The sequence below is a fragment of the Chiloscyllium plagiosum genome, unplaced genomic scaffold (assembly GCF_037043375.1).
Source record: "Chiloscyllium plagiosum isolate Xiang-an unplaced genomic scaffold, Cpla_swu_hap1 HiC_scaffold_8, whole genome shotgun sequence".
NCBI classification, from domain to species: Eukaryota; Metazoa; Chordata; class Chondrichthyes; order Orectolobiformes; family Hemiscylliidae; genus Chiloscyllium; species Chiloscyllium plagiosum.
The window spans coordinates 89,311,299-89,338,797 of NW_028270146.1; the positions used below are offsets into that span (position 1 = coordinate 89,311,299).

The following is a 27,499-nucleotide window of genomic DNA, read 5'->3' on the forward strand; positions in this document are numbered from 1 at the left end:
GATAGGCCTTGTAGTCATACGATTTTTGCAATGAATTCTATAGAATTGATTGAATTGTTGAATGCAAGTTGTTTTTACACTACAAATACCTCCCATTTCTATACTGTTATCACTCTTTCTGTTCCCTTGAATCTGTAATCAAGCCTCTTATTAAATACATCAATTTTATTGCCTTCATTCTTGTTGAAAGAAATTCTTCCTAATATTCTGTGTTTGATTTGTGAATGCTATCTTATATTTAAACTTACATATTTTGAAGTCAGCAACAAGTGGAAATAGTTTTTCTAAACTGTTGTGTTGAACCTCTTCATGCTTTTAAAGGCCTTCAGTATTCCAGAGGAAAGAATGCAGTCTGTCCAATTATACTTAACAATTACATTATCTCAATTATAACAAGCCAATGTAAATCTTTTCCGCCCTGACATTCTTTTTGTACTATGCCAGAACTATTCAAAATATGTGTGGTCTAATCAAGGTTCCATATATGTTGAATATTTCCTTTTTGTTTTCATATTCTACACATCTAGAATGTGTAGCTTTTGCTTGCATTCTTTATCAATTCATCAGAGTCTTGCTGCTACTTAAGTATTTCCAGAAAAGTGATCATGGACATTGCTCTCTTCAAATCAACATTTCTCAAGATCAGTCACTAGGTTCCAAAGACTGCTTTGTTGGAATGCTGTGACATCATGAAAGGAGCTTCAGGAATTGCATTCTTTTCTCTGTGTCTGTGCCCCCACCCCCTTCTTTCTATCACAAACATGATAGCACAGAGAGAGATAAACTAGTGCAGATGGATTAAATTAAGTTCATCAATGCACTTGAAACAAATCTGATGTTATGTGAACAGGATTGATATGTAAAAGTTAGGGTCATGGGTTGAGAGAGAATTTTGGAGTGCAAATGAGAGTAATGATGATAGATGGCAAAAGTAAATACTAAGAAGACCCATTGGTGTAGGAAGTAATTAACTGTAATATAACTATTATCTGTGAGAATGGATCTGGTCAGACAAATTGGAATCAAAGGTTGGCAGGAAAGAAGAAAGTATCGGAACAATGTGCTGCCTTCAAAGGAGAGGGAGGTTGGATACAATCAAGCTATATTTGTGTGAAAGGGAAGAGCAGGGCAAACAAATCTACAGCTCTTTGAATGAAAGATGATGTAGGAAGGTAAGGTTAGAAAGAAACAATGTGTATATCGTAGTTGATGCAGGATAATGCACTAAAGCAACAGGCTGAATGTAAAAGGTTTAAAGTGGATGTGATAAGCCAATAAGAGCTACAAAGAGTCTGAAAAGAGACTGGCAACAAAAAAAAGTTGGAATCCTAACATTATCTGCACACACAATAATTGTAAAAGGGTCATAAAATGGATTGGACCGATTTAGGGTCCAATGGGTTTACACACAGAGGCATGGACCAAAACTGAAGTATTCAAATGAATACATTGTCTCTCTTTTCCAAGGCAGATGCTGCTACTTAAATAAGTGAAAAACAAGTTAATTAATACACTAAAAGGATTTAAAATTGATCAAAAAGGCTATTGACAAGGTTATTTGTGCTTAAACAAAAACAGATATTGCTGGAGAAACTCAACACATCTGCCAGCATCGTGAAGAGACAAAAAATACTGCAGATGCTGGAATTCAAAGCAGACAGGCAGGAGGCTGGAAGAACACAGCCAGCCAGGCAGAATCAGGAGGTGGAGAAGTTGACATTTCAGGTGTAACCCTTCAGGACTGGGGTGGGTGTGGGGGGAGTTCCGCATAAAGGGGGAGGCGGGGACAGGGTGGTGAAGTGGGGGTAGGTGAAGACAGATAGAGGATATGGCTGGTTGGTCAATGGCAGGAATGAATCCAGTAGGTGGTGTGGAACAGTGGAAGGGAGGGGGAGGGAGGTTATTTGAAATTGGAGAACTCAATGTTGAGTCCTCCGGGCTGGAGGGTGCCCAGGCGGAAGATAAGGTATTGCTCCTCCAATAGGAGCTGTGGTTTGTTTTGACAATGGAGGAGGCCAAGGAAGGTCATGTCAGAAAGGGAATGGTTGGGGAAATTGAAATGGGTGGTGACTGGAACGTCCACTCGGTCACTGCGGGCTCAGCTGCGATGCTCAGCGAACTGTTCCCTAAGTTTACATTCAGTCTCCCTGATGTAGAGAAGACTACATCGGGAGCACCTGATGCAGTACACTAGGTTGGAAGAGAGGCAAGTGAACCTATGTCTGACCTGGAAGGACTGTTTGGGGGCCCTGGATGGAGGTGAGGAGATGGTGTGCTGGCAGGTTTTGCATTTTTATGGTTGCAGGGCAAGGTACCTGGGAGTTTGGTGACAGGGGTGGTGTCAACCAAGGACTGCCAAAGGGAATGGTCCTTGCGGAAGGCTGCAAGGGATGGGGAGGAGATGATGTTCTTGGTGGTGGGGTTTATTTGGAGTTGACGGAAGTGTTTGAGGATGATGCGTTGGATACGGAGACTGGTGGGGTGGTAGGTGAGGATAAGGGGGACTCTGTCCTTATTGTGTTGGGAGGCGGGGGTGTTTAGAGCAGTGGAACGGGGAATTGAGTAGACAGGCAAGAGGCTGGAAGAACACAGTTAGCCAGGCAGCATCAGGAGGTGGAGAAGCTGACGTTTCAGGTGTAACCCTGGGGCATCACAACCAAGATCTGCACACAGGATTTGCACAGGCATTTATTTAATTTCAAACAGGAGTCACTAAGCAGTATCAAAAGCAGCATACACTGTCTGGCTTGCCCTCCAAAACACCAGTGGCTCTTATTACCTTTGGCAGCTCCTGCATTGCCACCCGGGCTAAAATACCTTATGAGGCGAGATCAGAGTTAGATTTGGGGTTTAATGCTGAATCTTTGAGTTAAATGGTGAGGAAGAAGAAGCTAACTAACATAGGCTTCATGGTGTTGACCTTCTGCATCCCTTAGGCTGTGGTCTGTGCCTTTTGTTACATCAAGGCCATGTTGAGACTCGAGTTCCCTTCATCAAGGTCTTTATGCAGGCAAATTAAAATCTGTCTTTTTAACTTTTGGATGGATTTTCCTTCAGGACTGGGGATGAGTGTGGGATGAGTTGCAGATAAAGGGGGAGGCGGGGGCAGGGTGTTGAAGTGGGGATAAGTGAAGACAGGTAGAGGGTATGACTGGTTGGTCAATGGCAGGAATGAATCCAGTAGGTGGCAGGGAGCAGTGGAAGGGAGGGGGAGGGGCTGGGAAGGGAGTCTGGGGATGGGGAGAGCTGTCTAGATGGCAGAGGGAGGAAAAGCATCTATGAAGAGATAGCAGAGTAAACCTGTCAAGTCCAATGATTCTCCTTCGGAACTAGAGTGGTCGCTGTACTCAACATTAACTCTGCTTACTCCCCACAGATGCTATTGGACATGCTGAGTTCCTGCAGCAATTTTTGTTTTTGTTTCAGATCTCCAGCATTCGCAGTTCTTTGTTATGTTATATCCGCAGTTCTTCGGTTTATTTTATCGAACTTAAAGTTGTTATGGCATTAGAACTGCATGAGATGCAGCCACGATATTGATAAAATTGCAAACAGAAATTAGAGGCACTAGCCATAATTTTCCAATCTTCATTTGGTTCTAGGATGGCATTAGTGAGGACTGGAGAATTACAAAATCTGTAACCATTAGCCTAGTAACTCCAGGCAATTCAGTTTAACTTAAGTAATGAGGATATTTTTGCAAGCAATAATATGGAAGTAAGTTACTGGTCACTTTGACTCTTAGAATAACTAGTGCAGACTTAATGGCCATCTGCACTGCAATGATTTTGTGATGTTTATGAGGTTCATTCATTATCAATCCTAGCACTAATATGCTGTGAAGGCTACTGCAATCTGTCAAAAATGTGATTTGAAAATGAAACCTGCACTCTTAAGCAAAAATAAAATCAGTTTTTCTAAATCTGTTCCCTGGATGTGAAGCTTGTCCTGTCTGTTGTTTGACACACATTCTCTGTTCCTTATCTCTAATTTTAAATGGGTGAATTTACTTTGGTTTTCCTTTTGTCTTGATATAGCTGTCTCTCCCAGATACGCCAACAACGAGGAAGCCATTGCACCGGACCTTGTCTGATGAGAGCATCTACAGTGGCCAGAGAGAGCCTTCATTCTCGAATGCGCACACATCACTCCTGGACCAAGCCTTGCCCAACGATGTCCTGTTCTCCAGCACCCATCCATCCCTGCACTACACACTGCCAGGCCGTAAGCATGGACAGTCGATAAAATCTCATCATGGTGGGTAGTGCTCACAGGCCCCGCTGTCTTGTCTGAGTAAAGCGATCTGTGGTGCATTTGCTGCTTTTATTGTGACAAAGGGAGTTTACATCCTGATTTTTGTTTGCTTTTATCCCCCAAGGTGTGATTTTACTTGAGGTGCAGTTCTGTTGGAGCAGACCTTCTCTTTCCTCTCCAACTATGGCTATGGTTTGAGCTTAGACAGTGAAAGTCAGGATGGTTTCAACCACATGGGGCATCACCACCAAGATCTGCACACAGGATTTGCAAAAACATGTATTTAATTTCCAACAGGAGTCACCAAGCAGTATCAAAAGCAGAATACGCTGCCTGGCCTGCTCTCCAAAACTACCGGGGCTCTTATTACCTTTGGCAGCTCCTGCATTGCCACCTAGACTAAAATACCTTATGAGGACAGATCAGAGTTAGATTTGGGGTTTAATGCTGAACCTTTGAGTTAAATGGTAAGGAAGAAGGAGCTAACTAACATAGGCTTCATGGTGTAGACCTTCTGCATCCCTTAGGCTGTGGTCTGTGCCTACTGTTACAATCAAGGCCATGTTGAGACTCTAGTTCCCTTCATCAAAGTCTTTATGCAGGCAAATTAAAATCTGTCTTTTTAACTTTTGGATGGATTTTCCTCCAAATTTTGTTTCACCACTAGTTTAGCCAGTTAAACCTCTGAAGGTTAAACAATGTAAGTTACAATCCAAGCTCATGTGCTATTGCAGAGATTGAATTTCATCATTTCTCAGTCAGGACATGTACTCTGGAAATGGGTTCGTTGGAAGAAGATGATTGTGGTTTTAAAATAAAGCACATTTTTTAGAACATGAAGTGTAACAATCATTTTCTTTCTTTGGCTTGATCCAATTTTCTAGTCTCATTTTAAATTAATTTATTGATTTGTTGTAATTAACTTATCTGATAATCAATGTTTGATTAATATTTTGCGTTATCCTACAGTTGAACTTTCTGCATCCGATGGTTCCCTTTCTGATATTCATGAACGAAGGCGGCAGCCACTGCCAGATCCAGGCCTTATGCCCCTGCCAGATACAGCCATGGGCTTGGAATGGTCCAACCTTGTGGATGCAGCAAAGGCATTTGAAGGTAACACTCTGTTTTTTTGCTTTATGCTGTCATGTGAAAATAATCAGTAATAGTTTTAATTTTTTCTAATGTCAATTTCACACAAGGAGCTGGAGTGAGACAGATGTAAATTCGTAGTTTTCACATTTACAGAATTTCATGCAGATTGTTGAGTACGGATTTGTGCACAGATATCAATCATAATTTACATTTGTCAGTATTTTAGTTGCTTTAGACATTAATGTTTCAAGCTGAAGTCACTCCTTGTACATATGGTTCATTCATGAATTATTGATGCTTGAACTTATCCAATGTGTTCATATGTATTTCGCTCAAGGCATGAAAAACTGATGTGTGGCAATGGGTTTTATTTTAGCAGCCATTCTGTGCCAGAAAGCCATATAATGGTTGACCTTAAAATTATATTTAAGGTATATCGGTTCAAGAAGAAATGTTGACCAGAAAATCAGGAGAGCTGCTTGTTCTTTAGCTGTGTCTTGAGATTTTTAAAAATCAGTGTAGTGCTGGAAAAGAACAGCAGGTCAGGCAGCATGCTAGGAGTGGGAGAATTGACGTTTCTGGCCATAAACCCTTCATAAGGAATTAAGCTTATGGGCCAGGTAGCCAAGAGATAAATGGGAGGGAGGTGGGGCTCGAGGGAAGGTAGCTGAGAATGCAATTGGTAGATGAAGGTGAGGGAGAAGGTGATAGGTCAGAGAGGAGGGTGGAGTGGATAGATGGGAAAGATGATGGACAAGTCAGGAGGGCGGTGTCAAGTTGGAGGCTTGGGACTCATAATGTTGGGGGAGGGGAAATGAGGAAACTGGTTGAAATCCAAATTGATTCCATGTGGTTGCAGGGTCCCAACGCGGAATATGAGGCTTTCTTCCTCCAGGTGTCAGGTGGTAAGGGTTTGGCATTGGAGGAGGTCCAGGACCACCACCTTCCAAAATCGCAATTTCCCTTCCCACATGGTCCATGATGCATTCCAGCGCATCTCCTCCATTTTTCACACCACCACCCTTGAACCCCACACCTCCCAACGCTGGACCCCCACTGGACCTCACCTCTACCCCACCAATCTCTGCATACATTGCATCATCCTCTGCCACTTCACCACCTACAAATGGACCTCACCACCAAAGATATATTTCCCTCCCAACCCTATCAGCGTTCCCTGGAGACTATTCCCTTCGCAACTCCCTCGTCAGGTCCACGCCCCCCACTAGCTCACATCCCAATCCTGGTACCTTCCCCTGCCACCACAGGAAGTGCAAACCTTGTGCCCATACCATTCTCCTCACATCTGTCCAAGGCCCCAAAGAATGCTTCCATATCCAACAGGAATTTACCTGTACCTCTACCAATGTCATTTAGTATATCCGTCGCACCCGATGTGGTCTCCTCTACATCAGGGAGACAGGAGTCTCCTTGCAGATCATTTCAGAGAATATCTCTGGATCACCTGCACCAACCAATCCCACCACCTTGCAGCTGAACACTTGAACTCCCCCTCCCGCTCTGTCAAGAACATGCCTGTCTTGAGCCGCCTCTATTGTCAAACCCTTACCACTCGACACCTGGAGGAAGAACGCCTCATACTCTGCCTTGGGACCCTGCAAACACATGGGATCAATGTGGATTTCAACAGCTTCCTCATTTACCCTCCCTCCACATTATCCCAGTCCCAAGCCTCCAACTTGACACCGCCCTCCTGACTTGTCCACCATCTTTCCTATCTATCCACTCCACCCTCCTCTCCGACCTATCACCTTCTCCCTCACCTTCATCTACCAATGCATTCTCAGCTACCTTCCCTCTAGCCCCACCTCCCTCCCATTTATTTCTCGGTTCCCCGGCTTACAAGCCTCATTCCTGATGAAGAGCTTATGTCTGAAACATCGATTCTCCTGCTCCTCTGATGCTGCCTGATCTGCTGTGCTTGTCCAGCGCCACACTCTTGACTCTGATCTCCAGCATCTGCAATCCTCACTTTCTACTATCTTTAAAAATCACCCAACCCAACAGAATGGGCAAATGGTGTTTTTTTTTTCTTGCATGAAGCACTTACTCCTGCTGCACTTCATGTGAGCAAAAATCATGGAAAATCTCATGGACAAAATTTAAGGACTTTCTGACCAAAAGTTGTTAAACACTAGCTTTAAGAATTCATTACTATATTTCTTTGTCTTCACTCCCCAACACCCACAATGAACACATTCTTATGCATCTTCCTTTCCAATTTAAATTCACTTATTACCTCCACTTATCATTCAAGTTATTCTTCCCCCTGGTAGTTATCAGTGAAACTCCCATTATTGCCATGGTAATATAAAATTTCACGGGATAGTCTAGTTGCTGTTTCCCCACATACTGAAGTTGCCCTGTTGTCTTCCAGTAGTCAGTCATGGATCTAAAGGACAATATTTTCACACACAGGCTGGTGCATGTATGGAATGAGCTGCCAGAGGAAGTGGTGGAGGCTGGTACAGTTGCAACATTTAAAAGGCTTCTGGATGGGTATATGAATAGGAAGGGCTTAGAGGAATATGGGCCAAGTGCTGGCAAATGGGACTAGATTAGGTTGAGATCAGGTCAGCATGGACAAGTTGGACCAAAGAGTCTGTTTCGGTGCTGTACAACTCTATGACTCTATGTAGTGTAGATGAGAACTGGCAAAACGCACCCAAAGCCGGGTACGTTCTAGCACCAGCCATGACTAATTCTAAGCATTGTCACATTACCTGCATGTTTGTCTTTTAATTGCGCTATAGATTATTTCTGTAGATTTTATACGATATTGATTCATGCTTTATCAAAAGGCAGAGTGAAGCTCAATTATTATGGCATGGCTTGATATTTAGAACTCTGAGAACTGGGATTTAAACAATTCTGCCTTATCCTCTTGGGTATATTAAATTCCTTAGGGCCCTCAGCGATTGTGGATCTGTTACCACAGTTTCTTGAGAAATTGTGCTGATATCTCGTTTGCGTGCCTGGAGGCTTATGGGAAATTAGGTCTGTCATTTAAAAGCCGGTCACATTTTCACATAGTGAAAGCTTGGATTAGTGGTGCTTCCATGATTTGACAGGCTTATCTGTGGAGTGGATTAGTGCCTTCTGAAAATCTTTTGTTCTGGCTACAAGAGATGGCCTAAGCGCACTCATTAATATGACATAATTTGAGGGCTTAGCATATAGAGAGAGTTACACAAAGAATGTGGCATCTGGTGTACGAGGCATAATCTTTATATTTTTCTGCTGTTAAGGCTTTCTTTTAGATTTTTACATTGTGAATGGTTTAATGGGACCCATATGTGCTTTTCATTGTTAAAAACTCCTGATAATGATGAAAATGATAGGATAATCCATCTGCTTTTAGGAAATGAGCAAAGGTCAGCAGCCTTTCTCATATCTTTTCAAGGCCCAGAAGCTCCTCCATGCTGCAAATAAGTGGGTCAATAAAACTAAGCAATTTGGGTTAGGATCTGTATTGAACTCTGCGCGTTTCCATGAAAATGATTGCAGCCATCTTCTAACATCCTGTTAATACAAAGTGCACAGTGATTTTTTTTTGAGCTAATGTACCTTCGCTTAAATTTTCTTTCCCATGTGCCAATATGCGTAACAGTAAGTGAGAGGAGCAAGTCTTATTTTCAGACCATAAGCAAGCCAATCTTCTGCATTTACTGATTAAAATTAAGGCAGCATAAAATATCCTTAATTATACCTAGATACAAAATGTGTTTTGTTTCTCTTTACTACTTAGTCTTTGAAGTAAGAATTGGGATTTCTTGATATTCCTTCCCAGTCAAGCTTGCATAGTTTTCTTTCACTTTATGCTTGCAGGAAGGATTCTTCCTCATTAAAATGCCTGTACTGGCAATCTTGTTGCATAGGGAGTTTGGATACATTTTGCCTTCCTGATGCCACCGTTCGCTAGGTTTTCCGAGATCCCCAGCACAATTAACGGCTTAACATCATGCTTGCCATCAGTTAAGAATGTTGAAGTCAGCTCATGAGGCTGGAGGGTCAATGGGATTCCCAATATTGCATTGGAAATTCCACCAGTAGAGGTAGTAGATGTACATAGTAGTGAGAGGGGCCACCTCCAGCTTTTAACAAAAGGCTACGGCTACCATGTATTCTTTTGTAGAAGGGGTGACCTATGGCCACAGCTATCGCCATTGCAGTACGTTGGTTGCAAAAGTAATTTTGTAAAAATAAATGAAGAACTGAACCTTCATGTTTGCTGCTGCGTAACCAGCTACTTTCACTGGCTGGGTAGGCCACTTAATTACTTTTGTTGGTAGATAGCTATTATGTCCCAAATTTACAACCTTTTCAAAAATAGCACAATGATAAAACCAGGAAACTGGCATCAGCAGAGGCAAAGTCTAAAGCTGCCTAATCCTTTGAAAATCCTGCCCTATGTCTCCAGGCCTCAAAGCAGACTCTTGCCAACAGGAAGGAGGTCTTCCAGGCTCTTTCTCTCTTTAATGCATTTGTACTCTGGTCCCTTGAAGCCATAACTTTGTGACTCCTGACAATGCTACTAATGACCTATGGCTGTCACATCCAGTAGAATATATTCATATGCATATGCTATGTGGAAAATTGCAGTTTGTGCTAAAGAGTCATTGTTGCATTCTTCTTTTAATTGGTTCCTTCAAATTCCTCCTGTTGATTGGCCCTTATTTTATGCAACTCAAGATTTTTTTTTCCAAAATCAGCACAAACCTGAAGATGAAAAATATATTGGTTCAGATCTTCCTGTTGATGCGAAGAATGTCCATCCCATGTTGACTGTGTCTTAAACTTAACACTTTGTGCCAGAGTTTTTGCATTTTCTGCTCCTGAAGGGATGCAGTAATATAGGCCATTACTGGGAAATTGTTGATCAAAATTCCAGCATAGTCACAGATTGTTTTTCCGACAAATAGGGTGGATGCCAGGGCCAGGGAATGGAAGGGGAAGGTGGTCATGTTGAATGTTGTCGGAGGGTACTGTCGGTATTTGGTGAAGGTTGTCTGTGGGAATGGGCAAAGGTGATTATTTTGGGAGCATGTGGCTGAAGATTGCTGCAGGTGCTGGAATGCTTTGGCACTCTTGCTGGTTTATTTGAGAGTTTATCTGGTTTTAAACATGCTATATTAAAAAAAAACTCCCAATTAATCTGTATTAAAAGAAAAGCAGGGTTTTTAAAGTGCCATCAGTTCAAGTCTCCCATGTTCTGAACATCTGATCCTACTTTGTTGGAGTCATGGAGAATCTAGCAAGGTTAAACCAATAATTAGCATTTTAAATTTAAACTTAATTGGACTAAGTCAAACTTAAATTGAATGTAAGAAGAAGATGCAGTGGTAATGTCACTGGATGAGTAATCCAGGGGACATAATTTCAAATCTCATCGTAACAGTTGGTGAAATTTAAATTCTGGAATGCAAAAGCAGATCTCAGTAATGGTAATCATAAGATCATTAATCATTGTTCAAAAAAAACACCTGCTTCACCCTTTAGGGTAGCAAATCTGTGTTTGTTGCTTCATCTGGCCATATTTGACTCCAGATCCACAGTAATATAATTGACTCTCAGCTGACCTTTTAGATTGGCCCAGCGCACTACTCTGTTCAAAGCTAATTAGCTTCGAAAAACAAATTTTGGCCTTGCTGGTGATGCCCATAAAAGAATAAGGAAAATCTTCCTGCTCAAGTACTGTATGTGTACATTTGTTGGGAGTGCTTCAGTTTTCTACTATACGTTATTAGCATATGTTAATATTAATGTTTGGGCCCATTGTTTACAATTCTGCTGCTTGGGGTAGTTTGCGTGTGCATAGTGTGAAAAGTTCTCAGATGCACCATTGAAATTTGCTTTGAAGATTAAATTAATTCTTTCATATTCTGAATGTTTTAAAAAATCAGAGCTTTTAAAGATAATAGTGGTATGACACATGATTATGCATAACAAAAAATGCTTGAGCATTGTACCCAAATTTCTGATCTCTTAACTGAGAGGCCACATTGATGCATGCTGCAAATGTTCCATTCCTTGCTCAATCAACAGGTATTGCATTTCTCAGAACTGGTGAATCTTTTTTCTCCTTTGCCTCTCCCTCATCAAGTACTCTGTCAATGTTCTATGTTTCAAGCTAATTCAGAAATCTGCAGTCACCTTGCAGAAGGGAGATCTATTGTCAACAAAGATTGAAATGAGGTGGAAAGTAGAAGAGGGAGCATAATTATCTCTTTCAGTCACATATCCTGACAGATGATCACAGCGTGGCATCAATAGCCACAATGAAGCCATTATTTCATGCAACCTACATAACTGCAGAAGTTTAAGCGAGAGTTAGAAATGTTCATTAATTTATGCAAAACCCATGTGCAAAGTAACCATTAGCTGTTTTCCTCCTTCAATTTCCAGTTCAGAGAGCTTCTTTATTTGGTGTTGATTCAGACCACAGACCTGACAGCTTATTGCTTGATGGTAACAATCAGGCAGACAGACATCCATCACCTCAAGCTGTACCCAGAAGGTGAGTCATACTATCTTAGGAACCCATGGAATGATGGTCACTTCAGTGTGCACAAAGTGAAAAATAACCACCTACTGACTCTTGAAGCCAAGCCATACAGCATTACATGGTCTCATCAGCTACCTGCTTCTTTTCCTCCGACAGTAGTTTTTGAACAGTGCAAGCTTCAAACACTTTTATTACACAGTAGACCACATATTATATATTTCAGCTTTTCTTATATTTCTTGAACCTTTCTCTTTTATTCAGCTGCTGAAGAAAGTCTGCTCCCCAAATCGAATTAGGTTTCTCAGTGCAGTTGGGGTATCTAAAGAGCCATAACTTTCCTCTTGAAGGTGAAGCTTCTTCAAGGATCATACTGTTATTCAGTTAGCAAAGCCCATGTACCAAAGCTCAATCACTGTGCTGCAACATCCACATTGCGCATGAGCAATTAATGTTCAAATCCAGCAGATTCATAGCAATTGCAGTATGGCAAAGGGTGAAATGCTGTTTGTGTAAATAGTGTACCTGGACCAATAGGTTCTGCAGATATACGATTTGATTATTGAAGTACATGCATCCAAAAGTACATGCATCCAAAATAAAATCTAGAAATACAAAGCCATTCTATCTTCTAAAAAATAAATATGACTTCAAATTTTGCGTAGTGACATTCAAAATGTTATTGGTTGGACATTGATTGTCCATTCTGATACTTAACTCATGGTTTCCTCAATGATGTACCAGAGAAAAGTCAAGAGTTGATAACCAAAAGACAGAACAAGGGTTGAAATTGGGAAAGTGAGACTGGGAATAAGTTTCTCTTCCTTGTTTGTTCAGTAGATATGGACCACTTCATTTAGAGTAGGGTTCGTGATCACATCAGTCCTACCTGTTGGGAGGATGTCATCAGCTACTAACCCATGAAAAAAGTAGAAGTCAAACAGATCTGACTGGGTTTTACAAATTAAGAGCCATCTCATTTAACTTGATACATTCTGTTTTAACTGGTTTAAATATCCTTTTCAGAGAAGGATCTCCGACCACTCTGTCTGGCAAGGTGACTGAACTGGAAATGTTGCTGAAGGAACTTCGGGATGATTTGAGGAGGGTCAGTGAAAATTTTCATATTTGGGCAAGCAGCAATTGGTGTAGCTCGATCCTGGCATGCTTTTCACAAGGGAGGAATGTAATGCTCAGCTTGATTGTCGTCTCCAGCAAAAACTTGTTCACTTCACTTATGTTATGCTTGCATGATTGAGGTGGAATGTAATGTTAATAATGCCCTCATTTGTAGTACTGTTTCATTTTGGAAATAATTTAAATCTTCCATTTTTTTTAATGTCTATTTTTAAATAAAAGTCCCAGTCTAGAGTTTTCAACAGAACATCTCCATTGATGTAATAAGGAAGTTCCATCTTTCGGATGAGACATTAAACCAAGGCTGCACCCTTCCTTGCTACCTATGAATGTAGAAGACTCCCATATTCAAAACAGAATAAAGGTGCTCCCCTAATGTTGTGACAAATACTTATCCCTCAGCTAATATCAGGTTGGTCATTTGATATAGCTGAAAAAGAACATGTTTTGTCGAAACTTCTCATCTTGTAGTCGTCGGGACAATTTAGAAGAATATAAATTCAATGGGATGCGATCAAATTTTATACTGTAGAAGAGTGTTGATTGGTTGGCAAGTGGACTCCAACTGGTGGAGGTGTTACTGTTGCAAATTTTCCCACAAATGCTGATTGACAGTTAACTACAAGGCTTTGTTAAAATTTTAATATAGGCCAGTTGACTCTGGCCAGGTCATTGCACTGAGAAATAAAAGAGTGAATGAAAGTCATGTTGTCCAGTTGAAACTGACAATGTGTGGGCATGTTCTTGCTGTCCACAAAGAAAAACGTATTGATATGTAAATACAAGTTTTCCACATTTCAAGTCCAACTGACTATACGAAGTTGGTTGTCAGTATTCATTTTATCACATTCAGGATTATCTCGCAAGTGTTGTCCAATTACAGAATCATACATAATGTTGGAAATTGTGTTGAGTTTTGCATGCACAAGTTTTTAGATATGGTGATTACTTGATTGTTGCAACAGTGAAAGTGGTATGCGATTTGATTAAAATCTGCTAGTCTTTGGGGATATATAGCCTACATACACAAAGTTACACCAGCACTAAAATTTTTAAATACTATGCTTTTCATTTGTGTGTAGTCAAGAATATTTCTTTGGCTTGACAGCAACATCTTGTTAGTGGCAAACACCATTTGCATGCCACTGCATAGTAGTAGTTTGAAACAGCTAGCTTCACCTGTCATAGAGTCAGACAGTCAAAGAGCACAGAAACAACTCTTTTGCACCAACCAGACATCCCAGTCTGACTTAGTCTCCATTTGTCAGCATTTGGCTTATATCCCTGTATACCCTTCCTATTCATATACACATCCAGATGCCTTTTAAATGTTATAATTATGACAGCTTCTGCCATTTTCTCTGGTAGGTTATTCCATACACTCACCACCCGTTGCATGACAAAGCTACACCTCAGGTAATTTTTAAATCTTGCCCTCTCACCTAAAACCTATGCCCTCTAGTTTTGGACTCCCCAATCCTGGGAAAAAGACCTTGGCTACTCACCTTATCCATATCCCTCATGATTTTATAAACTTCTATAAGGTCACCTTTCACCCTCAAAGTCCCGGGTAGAAAAGCCTCAGCCTAGTCAGCCTCTCTATAACTCAAACTTTCCAGTCCTGGCAACATCTTTGTAAATCTTTTCTGCATCCTCTCAAGTTTAGCAACATCCTTCCTATAGAAAATATCTAGAATTCTAAAAACATCCTCACCAATGTCCTGTATAGCTGCAATACGACCTCCCAATGCTAACACTCAGTCTTCTGACCAATGAAGGCAAGTGTTCCAAATGCTGCCATCACCACCCTGTCCACCTGCAACTCCATTTTCAAGAAACTATGCACGCGCAACCCTAGGTCTCTTTGTTCAACAACACTCCCCAAGGCCCTCCCATTAAGTGTATCGGTTTTGCCCTGATTTGCCTTCCCACAATGCAACACCTCACATTTATCTAACTTAAACTCCTTCTGCCGCTCCTCAACATATCAGCCCATCTGATCAAGGTCCAATTGTACTCTGAGGTAACCTTTTTCACTGTTCACCAATTCTGGTGTCATCTGCAAACTTACTAACCATACCTTCCATATTGACACCAAAATCATTTATAAAAACAGTGAACTGATCCTTATGGCACATGGCTGGTCACAGGCCTCTATTCCACAAAGCAACCCTCTATCACCACCCTCTGTCTCCCACATCTGTTGTTCAATCGTTTGAGATACCTTACCCGTCTAAAGTAATCTGAGGTAGACTGTCTCTTTTCAAATCCAACAGTGACTGCCTTAGGGCCATTCATGGGTGTGCATGACATACAGCAAGAAATGATCTGATCAGGGTAGTCGTTATCCTGCTGGATGGCTTTGATGTGCTCTATTTCAATTTTTGGCTATTGAGTAATTAACAACCACTCTACGGTGCAAGATTAAATAACGTCACATGAATTCAGTGGCTGTCATCATCTAAAGTAGCGACGGAAGCACTTCAGGAAAAGAATTTCACTGCTGATCAGTTATACAGATATCATATTTGCCCTATAAATACCCGGTTCTAATTTTGCTATATTTTGAGAAGAATAGGAATCATCAGCCATTGCTGAGGTCAAGTAGAAAAAGATTTAATCTTTTAATTGTTTGCATCTGACCTGGGGATTGCTTCACACTGACAATAGATGTCTGAATTCTTGTGCTAGCATTGATTTAGCATGTTTACTGTAAAGCAAACAAAATCACAAAGGTGATCACTCCTTTGATTCCAGCCTATATCCTTGTTACATTAATCTTAAATTGACTGACTAACTGAAAAATGTGTTGTGCTCAGAAACTGTTTCATAGCTGGCTTAGTATTTTTCTTTTTCATGGACTATATTCCAGTTACTGTAATTCCAACTAATGCACATAGTAAGAGGATGGCACTAATTCCCATCTTTAATCCTTTTAAATGATCTTTTTTTTTGTTTGCTTTTGGAAGAAAACAGTGCCTTCCTGAGGTCATTTGAAAACAATTTTTAGTTATCTGCCTGTTCAGTTTGGATTTACCGACATTTTTAACTACAGCACTGTTTTGATGTGCTTAATGAATATCCCGTATGAAAAGTCCACATATTGATCATAAGGTTTGACTTCAATTAATCTCCATGCTTCTGTCTAATCCAAAGTGCATACTTTGTACTTAATAACTGAAAGTTAACTCCAGATTTTTGTTTACCTATTTTAGAAAGGACCCACATGGAAGTCGATGCAATGTAAGCAGGTCCAGGAATAAACCGAGCTTACCACTAGTTCTGATCCCAAATATTTGCAATGTTAAGCAGGAATAGCAGTGAGACTATTTCCTGGCTCTCTTCTGCCACTCCACCTCACCTCACACCACACATGGTGATCCTATAGAGTCAAAAGTCTAAGCTCAGACATTATGAATCCTACTTAATGAAGCTGCCAGGCAATATCCAGCATTTTAGTGTTTCACAGAATAGGGAAGTGATTACACTTCTGAAATTTGAACAACTTGTATTGTGCCATAGACATGTTTTATCCTCATTTGCCAATTAGCTGGAATCTCAATGAAATTACTACAGAATTGTAACTCCCAGCTATTTCGTTTCACATTAAATGTGATTGTTTACAATTTATGAAATTAACTGTATACTTGATCACATACCATTAATCATTCTCTCATACCTATTAGAAGAAGGACCTAAATTTATATAGTGCCTATCATAACAACAATTGAAATTCAGTCACTGTTATAATTTTTAAAATTAATTCATGAGATGTGGGCACCATTAGCTGGGTCATTAATGCCCATACCTTGTTGCCCTTGAAAAGGTGGTGGTGAGCTATCTTTTTGAACTACTGTGATCCATTGGGTGGAGGTACCTCACAATACTACTGGAGAGGGAGTCCTGTGGTATTGATCTAACAGTACTGAAGCAACAGTGATATATTTCCAAGCAAAGATAGTGAGTATTTTGAAGGAGACATTGCAGATGATGGTGTTCCAGCCCTTTTCAATGATTGTGGTGCTAGGTTTTGGAAGGTGCTGCCTAATGAGCTTTGGAGAATGCATCCGTAAATGGTACACTGTTCTGCTACTAAGAGTCAAAGGTGAAGGGAGAGCATGGTTGTGGGTGTGGTACCAATCAAATGGCAGGTTCTTCTTGGTGGTGTCAAGTTCCTTGAATGCTGCTGCATTTATGCAGGCAAGTAGGGGTATTCCATCTCAATTCTGACTTGTACCTTGTAGATTGCAGAGAAGTTTTAGAGTCAGAAGGTGAGATACTTGCTGCAGAATTCCTAGCCTCTGACCTGCTCTATTAGCCATTTATATAGCTAGTCCAGTTCAGTTTCTTGTCAATGATCATTTCCAGAACGTTGACAGTGGACGTCAACATTGAATGATGATAGGCAATGGTTAGATCCTCACTTGTTGGATATGGTCATTGCCTGGCATTTGTGTGGCACAAATGTTACTTGCCACTTATCAGCCCAAGCCTGGATATCATTCAGGTCTTGCTGCATTTGAACATGAATGCATCACTCTCTGACAATTTGCAAATGATGCTAAATGCTGTGCAACAGCCAGTGCATATCCCCATTTTAGACTTTATAGTGGAGGAATATGTAAGCAACATTAAAACCATTTGTCTGCAGTGATGTCCTACATATAGCAATAATTAAAACCAAGCAATCTGAATGAATATTACTAGAAGGTAATCCGAATTAGGCATCAATCATTGTACTAAGAATTAGCAAGAGGTTCAAATTACTACAGTGTTTCTAGACAGAATTCTGTGTACGCTTCTGATCCATGATCAGATTACTCCATTTTAGTGACTGTTGTGTATGGTATCATGTAACTCTTAATCTGATTACTGTGCACAAATGACTGTCAGAGGCAGCTGTTTCTACGCACTTTTCCGTATTTCAAACATGGTCTCGATTTATCTGTGTGTGTTTGTCTTTTAGGCAAAGGAAGATCGAGCTGCACTGCAAGAAGAGGTGCAGCATCTGCGGGAAGACAACTTGCGTTTGCAGGAAGAATCCCAGGCTGCATCTGCACAGCTGAAGAAATTCACTGAATGGGTCTTCAATACAATTGACATGAAATGACTCGTTGTAGAAACAGGAAAAAAAACTCAACCTCTTGTAAAGGAAAGAGTCTTGATGTGATCTCCCATTTGTGAGGAGTTCCACTTTAGAAAAACCCAAGCACTTTCATCACAAGCTGAATGAATGATTGTTCTCAGTGCATACCACATACGTTTTTGCTTGCCTTACATTTTCATCTGGAATTGTTAAAATGTGAAAGTCAGGTTTTTGCACAGTATAAATATATTTTTGTTTGTAAAGTTCATTTTACTATATTGAACCACTTCTGTGGCATTAGTTTTTCAGACCTTGGTTACCATGACACATGTGGGATGCTTTCCCATTTATTCATTTAATATTAAAATAATGTGTTTAAAAGGGAGAGGTCAGTTAGCTACGTGCCAGAAACTTTCAAGAGTCTTAAAAGCAAAAGAGGGTTTAGAATTCCATGTTTTGATTTGTGCATTAATAATCAGAGATGGTGTTTCTTAAATCATTCACCATGATTGGGAATCCTTTGGGTTTTTGCTTAGTGTTTGAAAATAATAAATTCGTAATTTTTAAAGAAAATAAATAATATAAGTGTGAGTGTCTTTTATCTGGAATTAATTTAACAAGAAGAAAGGAACGATCACCATTCAAGTAAAGTTTGAAGAATGCTTCACGCAAACACTCTTCAAAATGCATGTGGTGTGCCCTTTACATATTCCTCTTGTACAGGTTCAGATTACAGCACAAATGTTGACCAAAAAAAAGTGAAATTGAGGACCTTCTGATATCCTAGATAGAAGGACTCAAAATAAGTCCTTAGAATGTTACATTGAAATAAATTTGATTTCATATTTAACCTGATTTTAGTTTCTAAATTGTGTAGAGATTCATTGAAATGAATGGTTTCTGCAAAAGAAAGTGGTGGGTTTTGAATTACAATGACAGTGTGATGTACTTTGGATGAAGTGCAAGTCCAATAGAGGCATTTTTTTGGTTACAGTTGTCATGATGGCAAGTTCGTATTGCCCACTGAAAGTGGCAGTTGCATGGAGTGCGGGGTTCACGTGCATTTTTTCTATTTCCAATTTCCACCCCCTCTCACCCACATATATCCCTTAAAAATAAGCATTTGTTGATTCCAAGATTATTGAAAATAACTGATAGTTTTGTAAATAAATTGGAACTGAACTTTTCGGAATATTTTGTATGGTTCTGGTAAGTTTTGAAGTTCTGGAATTTTTTAGTTTAATATGGCCTTGTATGAAGGAAATGTATTATACCTTGTAGTGTACTGTTAATACAAATGGGAATTATGGCAGGCATTGAGGTTTCAAAGGTATTTGCTTGTTCAGTTTCCCCCTCCCTTGGTTAAAAAATCGGAACTAAAGCTTGCCTATTTATTGTACTCAAGATTTCTGATTTATTATGTCCTGTATTTAATCAGAAAAGGTACATTCTAAGCATCTCACAATAAAACTTGTCTCAATGTTTGCAGGCTTGTCTTTTTGAAATGTTTTGTTACAAGGTGCCTGAAGTATCTTTATGAAATAGGCCAATAGGCTGAAAATTAGCAGATGAAGTTCAATCTGATAAAGGAGAAGTATTGCATTTTGGTACAATGAACAAGGATAGGTCTTAAAAAATTAATAGTAGGGCCCTGGTAGTGTTGTTGACCAGAGGGACCTGGGGTACAGATACATAATTCTTTGAAGTTTGGATCGCACAAACAAGCTGGTTTAAAAAGACAATTTGCCATGCTTGCCTTCATTGCTCAGTCCTTTGCATGCAGTAGTTGGAAAGTCATGAATGTTGTCCCGGGCATTGGCGCGGCTCTTCTGGAATACTGTGTCCAGTTCTGGTCACCCAGTTATAGGAAGGGTATTATTAATCTGGAGATGGTTCAGAAGAGATTTACCAGAATGCTTCTTTGTATGGAAGGTTTGAGTTATAAAGAAAAGTTGGATCGGCTGGGACTTTTTTCACTGGCGCATAGAAGGCGATGTGATAGAAATTTATCAAATAATGAGAGGTATCAATCATGTTAATAGTAGTTATCTTTTCCCTATTATGGGGGATTTCAAGACTGGGGGCACAGTTTTGAGGTGAGATTTTAAAAAGATGAGGGGCAAATTTTTTGTATGGACTGGTTCACACATGGAATGAACTTCCTGAGGAAGTGGTGGATGTGGGTACAATTACATTGAAAAGATAGTTGGATAAGTTCATGAATAGGAACTTATGGGATATGGGTCAGGAGCAGGCAGGCAGGACTAGTTTAAATTGGGATTCTGTTCGACATGGACAATTGGACCGAAAGGTCTATTTCTGTGTTTGTATGACTCTATGACTATTACATTTCACTGTAATAGAACAGCATTTATCCCCTTTTCTTCTCTGCATTCTTCTATTTACATTGATTCCTAAAGAATAAGACTGTGAACAGATTACAAAATTCCTTAATATTCAGTTTGTGTCTTGCGCTCTTCCTGTCTCAGCATATTTCATCCTTCACTATTTTACCAATGACAAGTATGATCTGAAATGTCCTACCTCATTCCTCCTGAACTCCAAATGTTTTGAGTGCATATACTTCCTTTTGCTTCTCTCCATGGTGTTGAAATCAAGTTCCTCACATCATCTACTTCACTTTCTTTCCTGGGATGTCAGCATGGGAGCTGCTTATCCTCCTCAGTCTGTTCCCAAGTTTGAGAGACAGTTTATTGCAGCATGCTTCCTCTTAAATATGTAACAATCTTTCTAAACCTGCGATTGGTTTGCTCAAATGATCATCCTATATATGAACTTTTTTTCTGCTGGTAAACATTCATGTGTCTCACATCATGGAACTTGGTATATCATCAGGTAGTCTTATTCCAGTTGTAATTAATCTAAATCCAAATGTAATTGAATTACTCTGGATTGTTCTCATTGGTTGACTTTCTGCCTATTTTCATTCAATTGCTAAATTGAAAGTGCAGTCTCCCTGCCCATAAAACATATAATTTAGGGACAGTAGGCCATTTCGCCCGTCAAGCCTGCTCCACCACTCAGTATGATCTTGGTTGATCATCCAACTCAATATCATGTACTGCTTTTGTTCCATACCCTAGATCCTTTTAGCCCTAAGGACTACATCAAATTGATTCTTGAAAACATTCAATGTTTTAGCTTCCGCAGGCTTACAACTTGGTGAAAATAATTCTTCTCATCTCAGTTCTAAATGGTCATTCCTGTATCATCATGCTTTTATCCTGTCTAGTCTTGTTAGAATTCTTTAGTTTCTTGTGCAATCACCCTGCATTCTTCAACATGACGATCAATATAATCCTAAGTGATCCAGTCTTTCCTCTTATGTCAGTACTGCCATCGCAGGATTCAGTCTGGTCAATCTAGAAGTTATCTCCAAAATACTCTTGTATTTTTAGCTGAGGCAGAAAAGGTGGAGCTGTGGCATCTTGGCACTAAATGGGAGGGGACACAATTGCTAATATTCTCCACATTCTACTTTCCTGGTGTAGAGCGTGGGGGTGGTGAAATTTGACTTGGGCCCAATTTTGGGTTTTTGGCATTCACTGTATACATTCACTTCAGTTCTTGTTAAGATAGAGAGCTTGTCAGCTTTGTGTTACCTGCTTACCAAAGGGATTGTAGGCATACAATTCAATGCAAAATGAACTGCTGTTTGGGTAAGAAGGTCCAACAGTGTACATTTCTGCCATGATATATAGCTAGCTAACACATCTTAAAGGCAGCCAGCATTTCTTAAAGGGGATGTGTATTCAGGCTGCTTTTGGTATCAGGAAGGCTTTGGAAGGTAGAATGTTGGTAATGGAGCAGCAGAGAGCAGCTCCCACACTTGAATATCATGCTGAATACTATTGTACAGGTGATGGAAAGCAGGAGAGAGACCATGTTGCTCCAATAGATCCATGATGCATGCCCTGCAAAAGGAACAGGAGTCGGTGGCCAGAGAAATCAGTTGTGAGGATCTGGCTCCAGTAGCCAGAAATAGTTCAGTGGCTTTACATTGGGTGGTAAATATCAGTGAAGGGATCTTCAAATGACACATCCCACCCATCAGGTTCTCTCACTGCTCAATGTTCCAAAGTCTTATCACTTATCCATCAGTAATCAGGTCTTATGTGACTCAATCTGGTGATCTGCCTCACATTTACACACTTTCCATTGAATTCAGTCTTTGACCTTTTGCAGCTTTCATAGTTTCAGCTGTGTGATTGAGGCTGGTAGATCACCGTAGCTCATTGCTGTTTACTCAGTAACATTTTTCCATTCTCTTGCAGGACAAAATCACACACTGCCACAGGGAGCAGCAAGGGAGCCTCCCTACCTCTGAACCCTTCGGAGGAGATGGTGTTACATGACGACAGTGTCGGTTCTGACTGAAGGTATTGCATCTGGTATGGCTTAGAGCATTTAATATGGTACTGCATTGCACCCTTTCTCAATCCCACTCCAAGGTTATCAGTAAGATATGTTTTGAGATTTTCAAAATATGCCATCTGGCCAAAAACAGTGCAACCAGCATCAACCTTTAATGCAACAACACAATATCCTGATCTGACAGTCATTGCCACCGGCTTAGATATAGGCATTGCACATATGTTGAACAGGGATCAGCAACCTTTTTTTAAACAATAATTGCCGACAATAAGAGCTATTGGGAGGCATAAAATGAAAATGTAGTATTTTGAAACCAAGTACTTTGCAACTTTCCAACAGTATCTGGTAGAATATAAAATCTCTATATATAATAAAATGCACATTATTTACCAGCAATAAAGAAAGATCAAAATTAGATCTAGCTGAGCTACTGCATTTTTTTAAACAGCTATTTTAAAAGTTTATTGGCAAAATTTATACTTAAATGGTAGTTGAAGGTGTGTAGAACTAGAATTTTTAGCCATCAGTTCTCATGATTTTTAAAGAGGAAAGCTTTTGAATAAATTATCATCTGAGTTATCGTAGAATCCCTACAGTGTGAAAGCAGGCCACTTGGCCCATTTGAGTCCACACCGATCATCCAAAGACCATCCCACCCAGACCCACCCCATCTCTGTAACTCTGCACTTCCTAATGCTAATCCACCTTGCCTGCATATCCCGGGACACTATGGGCAATTTAGTGTGGCCAATCCACCTAACCTATACATCTTTGAACTGGAGGAGGAAACCAAAGCACCCAGAGGAAACCCATGCCAAACACAGGGAGAACGTACAAACTCTACACAGCCAGTCGCCGAGGTGTATATAAACCTGGGTCCCTGACACTGTGAAGCAGCAGTGCTAACCATGCTGCTGTACGGGTTAGAAATAATAATGGGCAAAAGCATAAAACATGTTCCTTAAACCAAAAGCATCATTTATAACTATGGTGTTGCTATACAAATAGAATACTTCTATTTACAGCACATAGTGTTCAGAAATGAATTATTTAAAACTGCCAAGTACAGCACAATGATTAGTTCTCTATCCCCTGAGTTGAAAGATGGCTTTTGTTTTTCTTGGCATTTCTTATTTCAGGCATTTTCATCATAATGTACTCTAACTAGAAAAGGTTTGGAGCTGCATATGAGGTTTTAAGAAGCTGAATGCAGATTTGAAGTCACAACTGATGTTGATTCAGGATCAGTATGTGGCGAATTGCTTAGTAAATGTGGTCTGCAGCTTGGCCAGACTATGGATAATCTGTGTACCTGCTCACCAAAAGATGAGATTGCAGATATGTTCTGACGGGCGGTGTATGAACATGTGCAGAATGATGATGAATATGCACATAGAGATACTATGCGCATTGAAAGGCTTGCCTTAGAGGCTGTTAACACCATTGAGGAGCATGCAAGCATCCAGATCCACTTCAAATGAAGCTGAAATTCATCCTTCCCAGCATACAAGTGGAGGCCAACTCCTTGACAGCATTTATTGACCCATGTTTGTGGGTATGTTCACCGAGCTGGGAGGTTGATTTGCAGACGTTCTACCCCCTGACCCCTTCAGTGCTTTGGAGCTTCCTGTGAAGTGCCACAGTACTGTCTTTTCTGGAATTTATTTGGTTCCGTTCCTGCTGCTTCTAGTTGCCAAATCTGGTTGTTTGTTCTCGTGGCCCGTGTATTGGGTATACTGTTTGTTGATGGAGTCTGTGGATGAGTCCCATGCTTCTAGAAATTCTTTGGCTGTCCTCTGTTGAGCTTGTCTTCTGATTGTTGTGTTGTCCCAGTCAAATTTGTGATCCTTGTCATCTGTGTGTATGGCTACTAGGGACAGCTGGTCGTGACCTTTAGTGAATAGTTGGTGTTCATGGATGTAGATTGCTTGTTGCCTGCCTGTTTGTCCTGTATAGTGTTTTGTGCAATCTTGGCATGAAATTGCATTCGTCTTGCACATGGTGGGTATAGGGTCTTTTGTTCTAGTGAGTTGTTGTCTGAGGGTGGCTGTCGGTTTACAGGCTGTCAAGAATTCGGGTGGTTGGAGACGTCTGGCTGTTACTTCTGAGGCGTCTTTAAATAAGGTAGTGTGGCTTCTGTGTTGGATCATGGCATGTCCTTGTGTTGTTTGTCTGTTAGGTATCTGTGGATGAAGTTGCAGGGGTATCCTATCTTGGTGAAGACTCTGTAGAATTTTCCCAGCTCAGCGAACATACCGGCAGCTATCACCCAAACTACAAATCTTTATGCAAACCTTGAATTTATTTACCCAGCCAAAATGTAGTTTCTGGTATCGGGTGATGTGTCCCAAATTATTACAGTTCCACGTGGAGTGCTGGCAAGTTGTCAAGCTCCTAGGTGAGGAGAGATGAATTGACTCCCCTTTTTATGCGCCCAATTCACAAAAGATCCCTTCCATTGTGCATACCTTTTTTCCCAGGTCAAATGAATTTATACTATAAATGGAGCCAATTTAACCAGTCTGTCTTGATTTAAATAGTTACAAAATGTGAGCAGAAATAATAATGCAACATACACAGACACACAGAGCAGGTGGATAGGATAGTTAAGCTGTTTGGTATGCTTCCCTTTATTGGTCAGCGTATTGAGTACAGGAGTTGAGAGGTCATGTTGCGGCTGTACAGGACATTGGTTAGGCCACTGTTGGAATATTGCACGCAGTTCTGGTCTCCTTCCTATCGGAAAGGTGTTGTGAAACTTGTAAATCTTTTGTGAACCCTTTCAAGGATGTTACCAGGATTGGAAGATTTGAGCAGTAGCGAGAGGTTGAATAGGCTAGGGCTGTTTTCATTGGAGCATCAGAGGCTGAGGAGTGACCTTTATAGAGGTTTATAAAATCATGACGGTAAATAGACAAAGTCTTTTCCCCGAGGTGGGGGTGTCCAGAACAAGAGGGCGTAGGTTTAGGATGAGAGGAGAAAGATATAAAAAGACCTAAGGGGCAACTTTTTCATGCAGAGAGTGATAAGTGTATGGAATGAGCTGCCAGAGGAAATGGTAGAGGCTTGTACAATTACAATATTTAAAAGGCATCTGGATGGGTATATGAATAGGAAGGGTTTGGAGGGATAGGGGCCAGGTGCTGACAGGTGGGACAAGATTGGGTTGGGATATCTGGTCAGTATGGACAAATTGGACTGAAGGCTATGTTTCCGTGCTGTGCATCTCTATGACTATGACACACACCTTAGAATTCTGAAACGAGCACCAAAAAAGTTTTTTTAAAAAATAAGGATTTCTCTGAGTCATTCATGAAGAGTAGATGGAAGAATATTATAGCTGTCACAATTGTTGTTTCCAGTTGATTTCAAGATTCTTGGCTTTGCAGGTTGATTATTTAAATTATTTTGTCTTGGTTTGTTTTGATGGTGATTGGTGGTTACACTCAGAATGAGAGACTTCTTTGTCCTCTTTTTACCTGTGTTGTTGTCATGTTTAGTGGCCATATTTAAAACGTATGACTTCCCAGCACACCATAATGTCAGGCCACAAACACCAACACTAGGTTCAAAACTTGCTTTTTACCCTGCCCCTGTGTATTCTTGAACAGGGTGAATGTGTGACTGGAGTGTTTTTTTTTAAAGACCATCGTGCTCACAATCTGTGATACTCATGGGGGATTACATTCAGTTTGGAGTGCACCTATTCCTTGGAAGCTTCTTTCATACCTGCATATTCCAGAGTTCCTCTTCAGACAGTCACTAGATTTACGTCTACAGTCACTTTGGCTAAATCAGTCCTCTTTTAACAGGCAAGAATATATTCTAATTTTAAAGTTCAATGTGTCCTTAGGTGCTACAAGGTTATGATTTGTGACCTTGAAATTGATGTCTTCTATTTTGCAGCTCAGCAGGAGCTAGCCAGTTTTTTGGTGCTGCAGCAGGAGCTCAAACTGAAATCATGGAATCCACACTTGTTGTCATACAAACCCAACTTCTTGCTATGCAATCTCATGTTGCAGCTAGCATGGTGTGGATGCCTGTGCTTAAAGGCTGGTGAGTCTCAGCAGTCAGCAATCTATGATCAGGCTGATTTCTAGGATTACTGAAGAGTTGTTTCAGGAGAGTGGCAGTGGATCCGTGGTGCATGAACTTTCAGTCTGCACTCAGGATGACAGTATTTACATGCCCACTACTTTCACTTCAGCCAGTGCTCTTTTTGTATGCAGTGGTACAATTCCGGTGCGTCTTAACCAGCCAGCCCACACTGCTGCCACAAAAGTGAAGATGATGCAATCTGAAGTCTAAGTCCTAATGCCTAAAGATGCTCAAGGGTATCTGACAGTACCATGTTTTTCTCCCCCATTGAAATTCAATAGCCACCTACCTGTTGTGCTGTAGCAAATGGGGAAAACTCTGTGGGAACAGTAGATAAGGCTTAGGAAATGTAAGGTAGTAATGAAACATTCAAGATGTGTCTGTGCTACTGCAAGAATTGGTGGATAAAGTATTATTAATTTGCTTTGGTGGTCCTTGGCCAAGAACACTGTGATGATGGAATGAGAAATAATATATTTTGGAGCAATGATATTGGACTAAAATCTCAATGAAACCAGAGCCAATGTCTCTTCTGATGGAGTCCTGCACAAAGGTCCTAGATGCCTCCTTTCTTCAAAGGTTTCCTCTCCTTTTCCTTTTTATTTCTGCCTCTATCTCGTCATCCTTTCTGCTCCTCTCACTTCTTCCCTTAGTTCTCTTTCTGTTCTTCATTCTGCACCTAATATTCCCTTTGAAGATCTGCGAGTTAAGGCTGCACCCTTGAGATCCAGGGTCTAGAGGATACATCAGACCACCATAAACTTGCAGACATGCTCCATCAAGAATTTTGGAAAGGCTCCACTCAAGAGATCAAAGTTTCCTAACACATGCAACCCTCGTTGCAGCATGACTCTCATTGTAGGTATGCTACCTGTATCTGATTGTAAAATCAAGTCATTGGTCAGGTTTAG

At 40.5% G+C, this 27,499-nt stretch overlaps 1 protein-coding gene across 10 annotated transcripts in view; it reads left to right on the forward strand.

Annotated features, from left to right (window-relative positions):
* sipa1l1 (signal-induced proliferation-associated 1 like 1) overlaps positions 1 to 19,579 on the forward strand; it is a 415,651-nt gene extending 396,072 nt beyond the window's left edge. For 9 of the 10 annotated variants that reach the window (XM_087990088.1, XM_043698149.2, XM_043698152.2 and 6 more), the window contains 5 exons: positions 4,038 to 4,257; positions 5,224 to 5,370; positions 11,776 to 11,887; positions 12,899 to 12,980; positions 17,976 to 19,579. In XM_087990088.1, the coding sequence (XP_087846214.1) occupies positions 4,038 to 4,257; positions 5,224 to 5,370; positions 11,776 to 11,887; positions 12,899 to 12,980; positions 17,976 to 18,119 (705 nt within the window). In that variant the 3' untranslated portion in view covers positions 18,120 to 19,579. The remainder of the gene's footprint in view (positions 1 to 4,037; positions 4,258 to 5,223; positions 5,371 to 11,775; positions 11,888 to 12,898; positions 12,981 to 17,975) is intronic. The other variant, XM_043698153.2, reaches the window with a different exon arrangement.
* The last annotated feature ends 7,920 nt before the right edge of the window (positions 19,580 to 27,499 follow it).